At 44.1% G+C, this 16377-nt stretch overlaps 1 protein-coding gene across 1 annotated transcript in view; it reads right to left on the minus strand.

The window, feature by feature from the left end:
- The window catches only part of CRYZ (crystallin zeta), an 80678-nt gene that overhangs the window by 12618 nt on the left and 51683 nt on the right, over positions 1-16377 (minus strand). The window contains exons 7-8 of the mRNA XM_030207721.1: positions 2524-2625; positions 2313-2408 (exon numbers count right to left, since the gene is read on the minus strand). Of these exons, the coding sequence (XP_030063581.1) occupies positions 2313-2408; positions 2524-2625 (198 nt within the window). The remainder of the gene's footprint in view (positions 1-2312; positions 2409-2523; positions 2626-16377) is intronic.

A 16377-nucleotide genomic window follows, 5' to 3' on the forward strand; every position in this document is an offset into this window, starting at 1 on the left:
CTCTTCCTTTTCTCTCCTCCTCTCTTCTTCACTTCTTCCCCTGCAGCTTTTTCTCTCCAGACGCCCTGCGTTCTCTCCTACCCACCCCCAGCACAGACAGCCTTTCCTTTCCCAGCACCACATGACTCTCTCCCAGACTCTTCCTCCCCTCCTGCATATATTTTTCTCTCCTGCCACTGAACCGCTCCCTCCCTGATGCTCCTGTAACTTGTTCTCTCCTACCCCCTACCCCCCCCTCCCCGCCACACACTGGCAGGCCTTTTACTCTCCTGCCACCCCGTTTCTCTGGCATTTCATTCCCCATTCCAGTTTAACTTGCATTTGCATCATTGGTCTTTTTTTGCCTTTTTCCACAAATAGGATCCACTGTGTTGATCTAAAGTTGCATATTGCTTTGGAAACGTTGCCTACCTTTGCACAACAAAGAGGCCAGCCACAGTATATTATTTAATTTTTCATATTATAAGTATTTTTTCATTGTTTTCTTATGCTTAACTTCCATTTTTTCTCTTTTGCTGTGTTTTCTTATGACCACAACACCATTTATGTATTTTTATGTATTATTTTTATGCATATATAATTTTTGTAATTCCTAAAATAAGCCTTTTGACCTGTTACCACATTTTAATATTTTTTATATTTAATATTTGATATGTTTTATGACTTATATGTTCATACAAGTATTATATATGTTTTTGTAGACTCTTGATGCAGACGTTTTGACACCGAAATCAACAGCTGTGTCGAGTCTTTTAAGTTGTTTCAATAACAATCACCTTGTTGAACTTACAACTCCCTTGGTTTTCTGGAAGCGCCTATCTACCCTACTCCTCGGACTCCCCTCTTGCTGGTGTACGTAAGGACTGTGTGTTCCTCCACTTTGTGTGGTTGGGTCCATCTGTACAGCACATATTTTGTAACATTGAGACCAAGCATCTGCTGACATATGTACTACATTTGAGACTGTGCACCTAAAAACACAGGTTATGCTTTCTATATAGCAAATAGATTACACGTGGATGAACTCATTTGAGACTTTACACCTATGAATAAATTTTTATAGATTTTATCCTGGAACAGACTTATTGTGGTAACTTCCACTCTTCTTTTTTATTAATTTCAATTTGCTCTATCACTATAACTAGCAAATACTTTATGCCTGCCGTTTGTATGTAATGTAGCTAAGATGTCTTATTTATATGCAATGTTTAGGTATAGGAAATCACGGCCTGGACCTAACAGAGCTCCAGGACTTCCATTCAGAACAAGAAAACTGACTTGAAATATGTATGCATGTGTGTCATATGGCCTTATCAGGAAGAGCTGCCAGCACTAAAGGAGGAGTCTTTCTCCTGGGTGCACAGGAAGCCCAAAGATTTCCCTAGCTTCCAAGTTTCTGCACAGGAGCCAACAACGGATATTAAGACATAAAACAGCAGCTCTGGGCTGGTGCTTGCCTGAGATTCCACACCTACGTTATCTGCTGAAGTTCTGATAATCACAACTCACTATCATAATATTGTCTTAAGTTGTCACATAACTATAAAACTGTTTCACATTTTAACTTCATTCCCCTCCTCCCGTTAAAGTCACCCAAAATCAGCACCAGCCAAGTCTCAGTAAGCTAGCAACACATTAATCCTTTCGATATACAGGTTGCCAGGTGGAAAATTTTTTCCCACCCAATCCCGCACAAGAAACAGCTCAAACCCGCCCAAACACAAACCCCGCCCTGACACCCCCACCCCCCGCGTCATCACCCCCGCCCCCCATCAACCCCGCCCCCGCCGTCACCGGCCCGCCGTCACCGGCCCCGCCTCCCCCGTCACCGGCCCCGCCTCCTCCGTCACCGGCCCCGCCTCCCACGTCATCGGCCCCCCCCAAACGTCACTAACCCCGCCCCCCCCGGCCGAAAAAAACCCCGCCTGAAGCCCAAAAACCAGCCCAAAAACCGCAACCCGCGCGGGCAAAATTTCCCGCGGCGGGTCGCGGAAAACCGCCCAATTGGGCGGTAAAACCGCCCACCTGGCACACCTGTCGATATACTCAAGTAACTTTAACCATAGCTCTGCTCCCCATCCCCCCTCCACAACAGCACCCACATTGAAAACTCAGTAAAAATGTAAACTGAAAAAAAAAAAAAAAGCTTCACAACCAATAAGTATGTATTTAAGTTATAAATGCAATCTAAAATTCAAGGCAAAACAAATCTGAGTGCAAACGATATGTGCTTCTGAAAGTCAGCATCTTTTTTTGCATTTACAAAACATGCACAGCTACCATCTTTTGAGCACACCATACTCTATTCTTACCTTAGTTGAAGAGTTTAATCCAACCCCGATGATGCTGGATTCCTTAGCCATAGTATCCCTGGGGTTTATCTCAACAGGGCCTCTGGCACCCACAACCTGTTATAAAAAAAGACAAGGCTGTGAAGTTAATGAAACCTCCAGGGACAAAAATACATTTGCTAATTTTAACTTGCACTGCCAGCACAACAGCAGCAAGGAAGACAATACTTACAATCACCCTACCTCCATAGGACAGCAGCTGCAAATCACTGTTGAGATTAACATTGGATAGCATTTCTATTATCACATCGACTCCCTGTCCACCAGTGGCCTCCTGGAAATTAAGAAAAGTTAGTATGGTAATAACACTACCCTGCTTTATCAGTTAACAGTTATTAACAGCACATACCGTGTTTCCCCAAAAATAAGACAGTGTCTTATATTAATTTTTGCTCCCAAGATGTACTAGGTCTTATTTTTCATGAAGAAGAATTCTTACCGTGGGTGCACGAGTAGTCTCTTGTAGCTCAGAGGATACCGTAGTACTCTGTAGTAGCGGGGCCGGGCTCGGGAGTAGTAGGGGGACTGTGGCAGTCGGGAACAGTATTGAAGTGGGGGGTGGTATCCTGCAGGAGTACACCGCGGCTCACCTATCTGCCCACAGTGACCGCAGGACTCGAGTGGAGCAGAGCCGCCCTGGCCGGGCTGGGAATGGAGGAGGGGTATGCACTAGGGAAGGTAATGGAATGTGGGGCCGGGCTGCTCTGGCTGGAGGTCTCGGGAGGTTGTGAGAGGGCTTAGGGCGCAGGATCATCCCTACCGTATTACAAATGTTAAAAAACAAATTCTACGGTAGTTCCGTTCCCCGTTTGGTAGCGCTTTATGCGCTCCTCCTGTACATTCGCAACACTTTCCATCCTTCTAGTCTGACTTAGCCCTTGGGTGATGGAGCAGCGCCGAAAGGGCTCGGTTACTCATTTTCTTTCTTTTATTATTTCTGCATGGGGGATGTTTCTTTTCTTTCCGGACTCACTTAGTTGATCTTCACAAAAGCGTGAAGGAGGATGGTAGGAGTCCGCTGGACGATAGATTTTCCACCTCAGTCTTGTTTCTTGCATTTCTTTAATGTTATTTCGTCTTTGGGTTGCAGCGAAAAAAATTAAGGTTTCTGTGTCCATGTCCCATCGGGGCCAAACAAAAACTTTGCTTGGTCTTACTTTCGGGGGAGGCCTTATATTTAGCAATTCAGCAAACCTCTACTAGGTCTTCTTTCAGCCCTTTCCTACAGAGCATTCTAATGGGTCTAGTGTTCCAGCTATCTGAAATGAATATGCATTAGATAACTAATATAAGCAAATCTCTCAAATTTGTGCTCATTTCTCATATCCAAAAAGCCAGAACAGTTACATAGATCTCTGAGCTGCAAAATCCTGCTCCAGTGCAGTTGTTTTTGGCCCATCTGGTTTTTATAATATCTACAATGATGATTCATGAGAATTTATTGTTGCATTTGTATCCCACAATTTCCCACCTTTTTGCAGGCTCAATGCATGCACTGTCTCCATTTAACTTTCTCTCATGCAAATTCACTGCGGATATCATGAAAACCAGACTAGCCAGTGGCTCCCAAGGACTAATCTTCCAGTTGGTACTTCTGGATTATAGGACTCCTTTGGAGTTTTCAGTTCTTCTTAGACAGATTAAAATTCCACATCACTGTACTTCTTATGTGGAAACTGGCTCGATCTGATAGCATCAGCACACCTCCCCCTCCCTCAACATTTAGAAAAAGGGACAAGGGCTTCCCTGGCAGTACCTTACAGGTAACATATACACTATGTTTTCTGGGCTGGTTATATGGACATGAAGCTTATGGCTGCAGAAATAATAGTTTACTTGAGCCAGATGTGCTAAGCATTTTTCCCATTGGTACAAAATAGGGAAAACTTTGTGAGCTGCAACAGATATGGCATTAAATAATGCAATGAGCCATTGATGGCAAACAATACAGTGGAGGTCCAACTGCAGTCTTCAGAGCCACAAATAGGTCTGGCTTCCAGAATATCCACAAAGAATATACAGGACATCTACTTGTGTACAATAATTTCAATACATGCAAATTTCTCTCATGGAAACTCACAGTGAATATCCAGAAAATCCAACCTGGTCATAGCTCCTATGGACCAAAGTTGGCCACCTCGCCCACAGCCAGCTCAAAGAACTGTGACACACTAAACCAACCCCAGCTCTACCCTCTTCAGTCCGTTCTTATGTCTTACCACTTTCTCCAGGCTCTATTTCATCTCTTTCAAAGACCTGTCCCCTTCCTTTGTCTCTCACCCTCTCTCTGGCCCTCTGTCCTTTCAAATGGCCTTCAAAACCCTCCAGGTCCTTCAAACTGTTTCCCCTTCCCATTTTTCTACATTCAGTTTCACGGCCCCATCCAATCACCTAGTCCTCATTTTCCGCCTTTTTACCTCCTCAATTTTTAAATCTCCACTCTTCCATCCTACCCATACCCAGTCAATCATAGAGCTTTTCTTCTAGTCTCCCACCCAATCCTAAACTTTCCACCTAACTCTTGAGTCCCTGCTCTCTCACATCCAATGTCATCAGTATCTGCACTTCTGCCTCTATCTCCCTCTCCTAAGCATCCATTGCCCCTGCATTTTCCCTATACCTAATTTCTCTTCTTCCCTAGTGCCTGTCCAACTCTTGCACCAAGAAGATTTCATGCCTCAGCCTCCAGTCCCCTTCTCCCAACCCCCCACAACCCCCTCTAGCTCCTTCTCCCAGTCCCTAGCCCCCCATTACACAGGCATCCCCCACTTCTCCATCCCACAACATCCTCCAGCTCCTTCTCACAGACCCCAGCCCTGGTATCAGCTTCTTGCCTCCCAGCCACTTCTCCTACCTGCCCCAAATCTTTATTAATCTGGACACAGTGGAGAAAGCATCCTCCTTTGCTCCCACCAGTGCGCTGCTCCTCTGCTTCCAGTGCCATGTGTCGCATGGCATGTCTGAAATGCGAAAAGAGGCATTTCCTGTTTCTCATGAGAAACAGGGAAGTGCCTCTTATTCCAATTCAAACCTGTTATAGTCCATGGCACAGAAGTGGAAGAATAGCACAGTAGTGGGGGAGAGGAATGTGCTCCCGCTGTCGTGAAGCAGGCTTTCATTGCCCTAATCCAATGCCTCCCTGGCTCGTCCATTAAACCAGCCCTGCCCCATTCTAACACACCTAAGTGGCACTCTAGAAAGTTAGCATCACATGTGCATTTTCAGCCTGTTGCTCTTTTTCAGTTCTGATTTCCCAATGCTCGATTTGTGCCTGAATCTGCCTTGTTGAGTGCTGGATTTGACCCTAAGGCTGCTCTATGCCGGTTGCCCTTAGCTGAGCAATGGAAAGGAGTTCTGTCACGGTCTCAGGGTCTTAGCGACTGTCACAGACTCAGGAACAACGTGAGCTCTTGGGCTGCTGTCGATCACTGGCAGCAGCAGGCAAAACCCTCCAACCAGGACTGGACTGAACAAGCAGGACTGGAGCACACTAGAAGAGCACAGAGCACACAGGCAGGAACAGACCAGAAGTGCACAGAGCACACAGGATGTACCAAGACACAAACTAGGACTTGACTAGGCAGGGTACACAGTGACAGAACCAACTAAAGCCAGAAGAGAAAATACTCAAACGGGCTGCAAGGACGACCTGGAACCCATACACACAGAGACCTCTCATACATGCTGCAAGGCCAAATTGGAACCTAAACACACAGCAGAAGAGACTAGGCAGAACTCTCGGTGAGGCAGACTAGGCAGAGCTCAAGGCTGGGCCACACGGCCACACAAAACAGATCAAACAGGCAATAACCAAGACAGAAGTGCTAACACTAGCACACAGACAAGATGAAGAACTAAGGCAGAAGTGCTAACCCTTGCAGACAGACAAACAGAAGAACTCAGGCAGAAGTGCTAACCCTAGCACACTAACTAGGAAACAGGGCAGAAGTGCTCCACAAGCACACAGACAATCCTGGAGACCTTTGGCTTTGCAAAGGCCCTGAATGAACGTCCTCACCTTCCTTTTGACGGCCTTCACTGATGATGTCACGACTACAGGAAAGGGGCTTGAAATACACTGAACACCAGAGTGAGGCTTGGAACACACAGGAAGTGGAAGCACTACAGGAAAGAGGCTTGGAACACACAGGAACCAATACAAAGGACAGACTTGAGCTACCTCTGAAGCTGACCACCGAAAGACAAGGTGAGACTGAAAAATGGAGTCACGACCACAGTTGTGACAAGTTCCCCCCTTAATGACACATCGGCCAGTTGTCCTAATATTGAATCAGCTATTGAAGCTTCTTTTGGTGAAATCATCTCATCCCTGGTTTTGTTCCAAGCTTGATTCATATGTTTTCCTCACAGAACTTGGGAAAAAAATCTAATGAATCAGGTTCATGGTCAAGTGTCTGTTCATGTCCTACATTCTTATTCATTGCTCTCTGCTCCTGGCTTTAGACTGATGTTATTTTAAGAACTGTAGTTGAAAGTCAAGCTGGTATGGGTCAAACTTTAAGCATAAGAAAATTATTTTTCATGTGCTTCAACTTTTTTTAAACCTATGCAAGGCTTATGATCTGTAGCCTATTCTCTGGTTTTATCTAAGTCGGGTTACTGCAATTTGCTTATCTGTAAGCTTTCAAAGCTCAATTGCATCAACTGCGGCTAGATGTTTGGCTAGGGCTAAGAGGAGAGACATGAGGTATATTTTCAAGCACTTAGATGTACAAAGTTCCATAGCTTCCTATGGAACTCTGTAAGTTTAAAGTGCTTTGAAAATAAGTCCCCATGTCTCCCATTTTGTTCACAATTTACACTGCCTTCCAGTCAATAAAAATTCAATTTAGATTTTATGTTTGACTTTTAAGTCTGTGCATAAGATCGTCCCTTCATATCTTAGTGCACTATTGTCCAGTTATGCTGTCTCAAGGCTGCTATGTTCTTTTCAGCAAGAATATTAATCTTACCTGCATCATTGTTATTCACCTTGAACATACAAAACATGAGGCACTTAGGTACCAAGTCCCCGTCTCTGGAATATGCTATCAGCTGCTCTTCAATCATAATTGAATTATAAGGATTTTAGGTTATCAATAGAAATCAAACAAAATAAAACATGGAAAAGAAAATAAGATACCTTTTTTATTGGACATAACTTAATACCACACTCCTCTACTTAAGGATTTTTAGGAAAGCCTAGAGTCATTCTATAGAAAATGTTGGATTAAAAGGCCGAATGAAGTTTAATTGACTGTTGCTGTATTTTAAATGATCAAATATATTGTTTATTATCTTTGCAGGCCACCTACTTCGCCTGTACCTTATTAGTCCCATTCTGGAAAATTCCTTAACCATATTTTGTGCTATATGCTGGTAAGGTATGCTACCCATTAAGATATATGTGCTAAATGCTCATTTGCAGTTTCTTTTACATAGCACAATTGTCATATGGAATATTTTTCACACTATGGTGTTCTTGTCCTAATTTCAGCTTACTTAAGAAACACACATCCTTTTGTCTTTTACGTCCTAGATACACTGCGTCCACATTATATCACTTATCTGTTGCATGATCAACATACACTACATGTATATCTTTTTTGTGTCACTTTCCTTATAAATATTACATTTTCATTATTCTTTCTGTTTTTTTCTTTTACTAAGGGCTCCTGAGGAAGGCAGGTTTTTCCGAAACACGCATGTGTAGGGTCCATCCGACCTTAGCATGGACCCTAACATACTGAGACTGCATTAACATTAGATTTCTATTGGAATGTTGTGTGGAATGATATATATGAGGTGTGTTTTCAAAGCCCTTAGACTTACAAAGTTCCATAGGTTATTGTGGAACTTTGCAAGTCTAAGTGCTTTGAAAATGAGCCCCTATATGTCTATTAATAAAACTTTTTATCTTTCATACCCTGGGATATTTTTTTATGTGGTAATTTTCCATTCTTTTTGTTGCCTTTGTTTTGACTTGCTTGTGGGAGTGCTGGTTTTCTTCCTTTTTTTTTTTTTTTTTGTATTTTAAATGATGGCATATTTTTAGTAGTTTTTCACTTGGGAATTATATTTAAATGTAAGTGAGACTTTAAATTGAATAATAAATTAACTCAACTCTCCACTCAGATAAGTTGCAACAAACTCCAGTACTAGAGGGACCCTATTACTAAGGGGACCCGAGTTGTCTTTTCTCAGGCCTGTAAGCTTTAACATAGAAAATGTTCCCTCTTTTCTCATGGACTGTCTAGGTTCTTTGTGCACGATATCCAACATCGTGAGCTTAGGTAAGTTTGGTCCAAATGCTTGCCAGTGTGGACTGATTGAGATCAAAGGGTTTACATAGTATGGCTGCTGCTGACAGGTATCTGCTATTACAAGGATGGGAAAGAAAAGCAGGGAGCCGATACACGAAGCTACAAGCAGAAGATAAAAACCTGGTCCACATAGAAAGGCTATTAATGAGGCAGCAATGGTAGTAGTATTTTAGTAGCTATCACCCAACAGACGTTCAGTAGAGAAAAACTGTCCCTCCATCTAGGCCACTCATCTCCCAGTCCCTACCTTCCAACTCAACTCGAAACACCTTCCCCTTTTTCCCTTCTACTTGTCAATCTCCAGATCCTCTCCCATTCCACTGCCCTTGCATTCCTCCAGTGCTTCAGCCACATGTCTTTGCAAGTACATGTGTTTGACAACAAACAGTTCCCACTCATGGCCAAAGCAGCAGGAGCCAAAAGACAGCACTGACAGCTGCTCTAAGTATATTTATATGTATAGATTTTCATATAGCACTAAATTAAGATTTAATTGGCAACAGTGCCCTAGTCAACACTCCTCTAGAGTAATTTGCTTCTTATAATTTATGTAGTGTTCACAGTATACGCAGTGCTCTATAAGCTCAATGTAGATAACCATTTGCTGTATCCCTGTAATTAATGTAAGATTAAGAAACAGCTGATAGAACATACCACAAAGTTCACATTAAAATTAAGTTCTCTTTACCTCTAGCATGCTATACACAGCACTAAAGAAAGAGTGAATTAGGAATCAAAATGTGCATTCTGCCACTTTTAAAAATGTTTAGGAAGTTGCTCCACAACCAAGCTATGAGCTGACTGTGCATCACAGGAATTTAATGCATGATCAGTCTAACTAATTAATGACTGGCTGGGTGTCAAGTGAATTTAATGCATGAAAGCCACTCAATCAATTAGACTGCTTCTAATTTTCTAACTACATTTAAAAAAAAACTCCAACAACTTTTTCACCACCCATTAAGTTTAAAGGAATATAGCCAATGAAGCTGCAAATTTGTTGCTGTAGCTTTTGGGGGGGGATCATATGACATTTTAATTTTGGAAGTGTATAGAGCAAAACAGCATTAAAAACTACATTGAATTTAGATAAGGTGATGGCGAAAGCTAGAAAGATGCTTGGTGCATAGGAAGAGGAACAGCCAGCAGAAAAAAAAAAAAAAAAGAAGTGACAGTGCCTCCACATAAATCTCTGGCGAGACCTAATTTGGAGTACTGTGTTCAATTTTAGATTGTAAGCTCTCTTGAGCAGGGACTGTCCTTCCCCATGTTTAAACTTGTACAGCGCTGCGTAACCCTGGCAACGCTATAGAAATGCTAAGTAGTAGTAGTAGTAATTTTGGAGACTGCTTCCTCAAAAACTAGAGGACGGCTGCTAAAATGACCTAATTGTGTACTCTAGAGTAGTGATGGGAAAGACATCTCAGGGAATACATGAATAGGATGCAGGCTTCATTCAATAGAAAAGATACGCTGTAACAAGGGATCATAGGATAAGGTGTAAAAGGAGGTAAACTCAGAAGCAATATAAGAAATTATGGGCTCAATATTCAGACCACAGGAGTTAGTCTTGCTAACTCCCGTGGTCGGCGCTGAGAACAGATATTCAATACCAGGCTTTTTCCAGTCACCAGCATTGAATATCTGGTTTATTTTTTGGCCTGTTCAAACTTAACTGGCTAAGCTGATATTCAGCAGTGGCCGGCTAAGTTTGAACAGGCCAAAAGATAGGCCTGGTATTCACGTGGACAAATATGGCCACCAAACTCATGCTGAACATCGGCAGATAGCTGGTTATATCACACGATAGAACCGGTTATCCACTAATCGCCAATTTTTAAGCTGGTCATGACCAGCTATGTCCCGATGAACATTCGCAGATAGCCAGTTATGGGGCATTGAACCGGCCAGGTGCTGATCCTGGCTGGTTAAATATATTGAATATCAGGGCGTATGTCTTTACAGAAAGAGTGATGGTAACCTAATCATTCCGGAAATCACTAAAAACTAACCTATTCAAAAAGGCATACCCTGCCGATCCAACCTAAAGGCCTGATCTCTGCGACACAACAAAACTAAAGTACGTAATGGACATAACTCTTCCGTTGTACGATTCCCTAAATTGTGGCTGAGCCACATAAACTTTATCTTACCGCAACATCACTTTGTATTTGTTCTCACCGGAGTCGGCAAATGCCTCTCCGGTACTATGTAAGCCACACTGAGCCCACAATATGTGGGAAAATGTGGAATACAAAACAAATGTAACAAATAAATAAATTACATCAGCAAGACTGTAAACCAGGGACGCCAGGTTCAAATCCTATTTTTCTCCCACAGAGTCTCTCAGTGACCCTGGGCAAACCACTTACCCTGTACTGCCTCAGGGGACTGAAATAAGGAAGAAGAATTATTATTATTATTTCTGCATTTGTACCCCACATTTTCAAACCAAATTGTCAGTTCAATGTGGCTTACAGTTACATCAATTAAACATATTACATTGTTGTTGGAAGAATGAGGCAAAAGCAGAAGATCAGAGGGAGTGAATGGGATTATAAAGCTGAACAGGAGGCTGGATGGGCAGCCTGGAGGGGCTGTATGGTCTTTATCATCTGTTCTATATTTCTAAGAGTTTGCTTAGCTACTGGAAATCAAGAAAGGGACAGAAAGACTGTACATGGGAAGGGCAATTCTATAACTGGTCACTCGCATTCAGGTCCACTCACATGTGTAATATAAAGAATACCAGCACTTTTGCGGGTGAATGCACACTTGTATATATAAGTGGCAGCAAAGTGACGAAAAGCTATTCTGTAAAGTTGCATGCCTAAGTGGTATTAGCATGTAAATACAAGGGGAGGGCATTCACATGGGAGAGACCCTAGCCAACATTTAGGTGACCACAGTTACACTATATCTATGGCTGGCCTTAACTGCAGGCACATAAATATTAAGCATATCAATGTGGGTTACTAACAGAATCCAGGTGCCATAACTGTGTGGAATTAGGGTTCCTAAATAGCGAAGTTACTCACCTGAAACAGGCTTATCTCGAGTAGGCTACCCATGCAGCCATGTCTCTGATACTGTGAGCCAACACGTGACTCTCCAGAGTCAGCCCAACCTGGGAGTAAATGAAGGCGATGCTGTCTGCTAGCCAATAGATAAAGTGTATTTACCGATGGCTGCCCCCATCCTGTTTGGGTCAAAGAAACAAAAAGCTAGGTGGACTGTCTATAGGCTTTAGTCCACTCAAGATAGAAGGCCAAGGCTCGTTTGCAGTCTAAAGTGTGCAGTGCACTTTCACCAGGATGGGTATGAAGCTTTGGAAAGAATGTTGGTAGAACGACCGACTGATTAAGACAGAACTCAGACACCACCTTGGGAAGAAACAGGATGTGTACGGAGAACTATTCTGTTATGTTGAAACTTTGTATAAGGTGAATCAGCTACTAGAGCCTGAAGCTCACTGACTCTGCGAGCTGAAGTGACCACCACCAAAAATAAGACCCTTCCAGGTTAGGTACTTCAGATGACAGGAGTCAAGCGCTCATAAGGAGCTTTCATCAGTTGGGTGAGGATGACACTGAGGTCCCACTACACAGAGATTTGATAGGGGAGTTTTGATCCCACTGAGAAGCAAGAGTCTTCTGCGAGCCCCTCAAATGCAGGCGCGTGCCATGGGAGTAACTTGCATTGTGGAGGCCAGCCAGCTTATTTTCGAAAGAGAAAGATGCCCATATTTCGACCCAAATCGGGAGATGGGCGTCTTTCTCCCGTGGGCGCCCAAATCGGTATAATCGAAAGCCAATTTTGGGCGTCTTCAACTACAATCTGTCGCGGAAAAAGAAAGGCGTTTTTAGCGCAAATTTGGGTCACTTTTTTGGACCCTTTTTTTTCACGAACAAGTCCCAAAAAAGTGCCCTAAATGACCAGATGACCACAGGAGGGAATCAGGGATGACCATCCCTGACTCCTCCAGTGGTCACTAACCCCCTCCCACCCCAAAAAAACAACTTTAAAAACTTTTTTTTTCCAGCCTGTATGCCAGCCTCAAATGTCATACCCAGCTCCATCACAGCAGTTTGCACTTCCCTGGAGCAGTTGTTAGTGGGTGCAGTGGACTTCAGGCAGGTGGACGCAGGCCCATCCCCCCCTACCTGTTACACTTGTGGTGGTAAATGGGAGCCCTCCAAACCCACTGTACCCACATCTAGGTGCCCCCCTTCAGCCATAAGTGCTATAGTAATGGTGTGGGCAGTGGATTTTGAGGGGGATTTGGGGGGGCTCAGCACCCAAGGGAAGGGAGCTATGGACTTGGGAGGTATTTTACTGTTTTGTTTTGTTTTTTTTACTGTTTACAAGTGCCCCCTAGGGTGCCCGGTTGATGTCCTGGCATGTCAGGGGGACCAGTGCACTACGAATCCTGGCCCCTCCCACAGCCCAATGCCTTGGATTTGTTCGTTTTCGAGCTGGGCGCCTTCGGTTTCCATTATCGCTGAAGAATGAAAACCGCCCAGCTCAGATCCGCACAAATCTGATGCATTTTGCCCGGCACAAACCGTATTATCGGAACCAAAGATGGACACCCATTTTTTTTTGAAAATATGGTTTGTCCCGCACCTTCACGTACCCGTTCTCGGAGATAGACGCCCATGGAGATGGACGTTCGCGTTCGATTATGCCCCTCCATATGACCCAGTAACCTCAATATGTCAGAGTTGTGACCTGCTGGTTACTGTGAACCTGAGAGACTATCACAATGAGTTCAGTCACCCATTCCTGCGGTAAGAAGACTTGAGCCTGAACTATGTTTAGCAGGGCTCCTATTTATTCCAATTGTTGTAACAGGTATAAATAGGACTTGGGGTAGTGATGATGAACTCTAGTAGCTCCAACCCAACTAGTTCTCTGCATTGATTCTTGAGCACTCTCCATAGTTGTGCTCATGATCAGCCAATCGCCAAGATAAGGAAACATCTGTAATCCCAGTCTGCGCAGCAACACTGCAACTACAGCAAGACATTTTGTGAACATTGTGGGAGCAGATGCTAGGTCAAACAGCAGGGACACCGTCCTGGTAGTGGTATTTCCCTACTCGAAATCTGAGATACTTCCTGTGACTTGGGAGTATCTGAATGTGGATATAAGCATCCTTTAGGTCCAGAGAGCATTGCCAATTGTTCTTCTGAATCACAGGAGGAAGAGTGCCCAGAGAATCATCCTGAACTTTTTATTTGACCAGAAACTTATTTGGGGCCCTTATGTCTAAGATTAGATGAATCCCATTTACTTGGACTCAAGTACTTGGAATAGAATCCCTTCCCCTCCCCTGGTGGAACGGGTTCAATCGCCTTGGCCTTTAGAAGGGCAGAGAGTTCCTCTGCCAGCACTTCCTGGTGCTAGAGCTGAGTAAGACACTCTTGGTGGGCAATCTGCTGGTCTTTGTTGCCAAATGAAGTGTGTAACCTACTCAAACTATTTGGAAAACTTCCTTTTTTATTAAAAATTCTGCCTCCCTCCTACCAAAAGGTCGTCTGTGCCTCCCTGCTGGGGTACTTAAGGCATGAGCTATCAAATTTCTGGCCCTTTTGAGGGTGGATTCGACCACCACAAAGTAGTGGGGCTGCTGGGCCTTCTGGATTCTGTAAATAGAACTGAGCTCCTTAGGAACCACCTACACAGAGAGAGGGGTCCTCCAATTCCTCATCTGTGCATCTTACTCTGTGAAGGGGTACAGTCACAGCTTCTCTACGTGGGGAGTCATAGTTCAGGATGGGAAACAAATTTTGCCTGGGCTCTTCCTCCATCTCCAACTTAAATGGATTGGTGTCCGCCATTTCCCTAGCAGCAACAAACAGCAGAGGTGGTCCAGAGAAGAAGACAATCAAAGGTCGCCACATGCAATTTATTGAAGCAAACACCTGACTCGGCCAAGTTTCGGTACTATATCTTCCTCAGGAGTCAGTACTCTTCAACGCAGAAAAGGACAAGTGGACCATACAACCAGCTCCCAGTCAAACTGCAACTGCTCTCATGCACAAGTATCAACATATTGTTATGCGAAACTTGGCCAAGTCAGGTCTTTGCTTTAATAAAACTGCATGTGGCAAACCTTTGTCTTCTGCTTCTCTGGACCACCTCTGCTGTTTGTTGCTGCTTGTGTTGATACTGCACAGTGTTTTTCTCCTGTTTTGTTGTTCTGCCATTTCCCTGACAAAACCCTGGTTGGGACTTTCTTCTCTCTTATGGAGAGAAGGGAACTAATGGGATGCCATAGGACTTCCCAGAGAGGATCTATAGCTCCTCATCAGACTTCCATGAACGGTCGGTTTCAGACTCAACAAAATATTGCTCATGGGAGGTTTGAGTCTGTGCCTGCCTCACTCTACTGGAGTGAAGTCCAGGACCTGATACCAGGTGCTGAGGTACAGGTCTGCTGTGCGACTCCAAAGCAGCTCCCTCCTACCACAACACCAGTGTCGACAACTGCTCAACAGATGGGTCATGGACCTGCAGGACAGAGTGGTCCAGTTCAAGCACCATCGATACCTGCGCACTTTGCTGCTGTAGGTAGCCCACCAGCTCCTCTCTGAACATGGTCTGGAACCGTTCATCATGGGCAGGCATCAGTAAAGGCTGGGCCGGATTCGGGTTGAGGAAAGCCTGCAAATTTGTCTGTCAAATTGGAAGCAGCGTCCCAGTCGAACAGATACTGACGCACTGACATCGCAACTACAGAGGGGGAGCAGTCCTCCCAGCACTGATGCTTCTCGGGTGCTGGCAACGCTGATGCTCCAGAGCTCCAAGCACCGTACCTCAAGGGGGACCAATGCTGATGCTTGGCACTAGGATGCCTTAATGCTGATGAACAGGATGTTGAATACACATGCCTCCTCAATGTTCGGTAAAATGCTAACTGGTCCTAGGGCCCTGCATCAGTCCCCGATGTTAAAGGGGGTAGAGATCTCCTCGATGCCAGTACACTCCCGGTGTCAGACTCAGCTCTTGCAGCTACTGGGACCGATGCTTCTGATACCGATGTCAATGGATTGGACTTAGCACCAAAACGTTTCTCACGCTGGACCTCTCTAGCTTTCTGGGTCCTTCTCCGCATACGCAAAGAACCCAGTTAGAGGCCACATGTTCTAGGCCCAGGCACTAACTATGGGGATCAGTCCCAGAGATGACCCTTTTTGCACCAGGGACAGAGTTTAAAGCCACTGGGAACTTTTTTGAACATGAAGAAAAAAAACTACCAATGTAAAATCAAACAGCTCATGGTGAGGCTGAAGGAGCTCACCTGCACAGAAAAACCTCGATGTCGAGACTAACAGGGTCTCTGGAGCCGAAAAATTAAAAGAAGCTTAAACTGCTGAAAATGCTAGGTTGAAACTATAAGAGTAAGGGAAGAACTATGAGAAAAAAAAACACACACAAAAATCCTGCACAGGAAGACACAAAAGGCTAGATTCTATATATCACACCTAAAAAATCAGCACCAAAATGAAAAACACCTATGAGTATTCTGTAAAGTACACCTTGTAGGCTTTATAGAATAAGTCGAGCACCTGTCCACGTGACTAAATTAGTCACCGCCTAAATTAGGCACATACCAGGTGTATTCTATAACAAAGCGCATAGATGTTAGAAATGCTCACGACCCGCCATTCCATGCCCGTTATAGAATATGCTTAGAC

This window comes from Microcaecilia unicolor, chromosome 6, assembly GCF_901765095.1.
Source record: "Microcaecilia unicolor chromosome 6, aMicUni1.1, whole genome shotgun sequence".
NCBI classification, from domain to species: domain Eukaryota; kingdom Metazoa; phylum Chordata; class Amphibia; order Gymnophiona; family Siphonopidae; genus Microcaecilia; species Microcaecilia unicolor.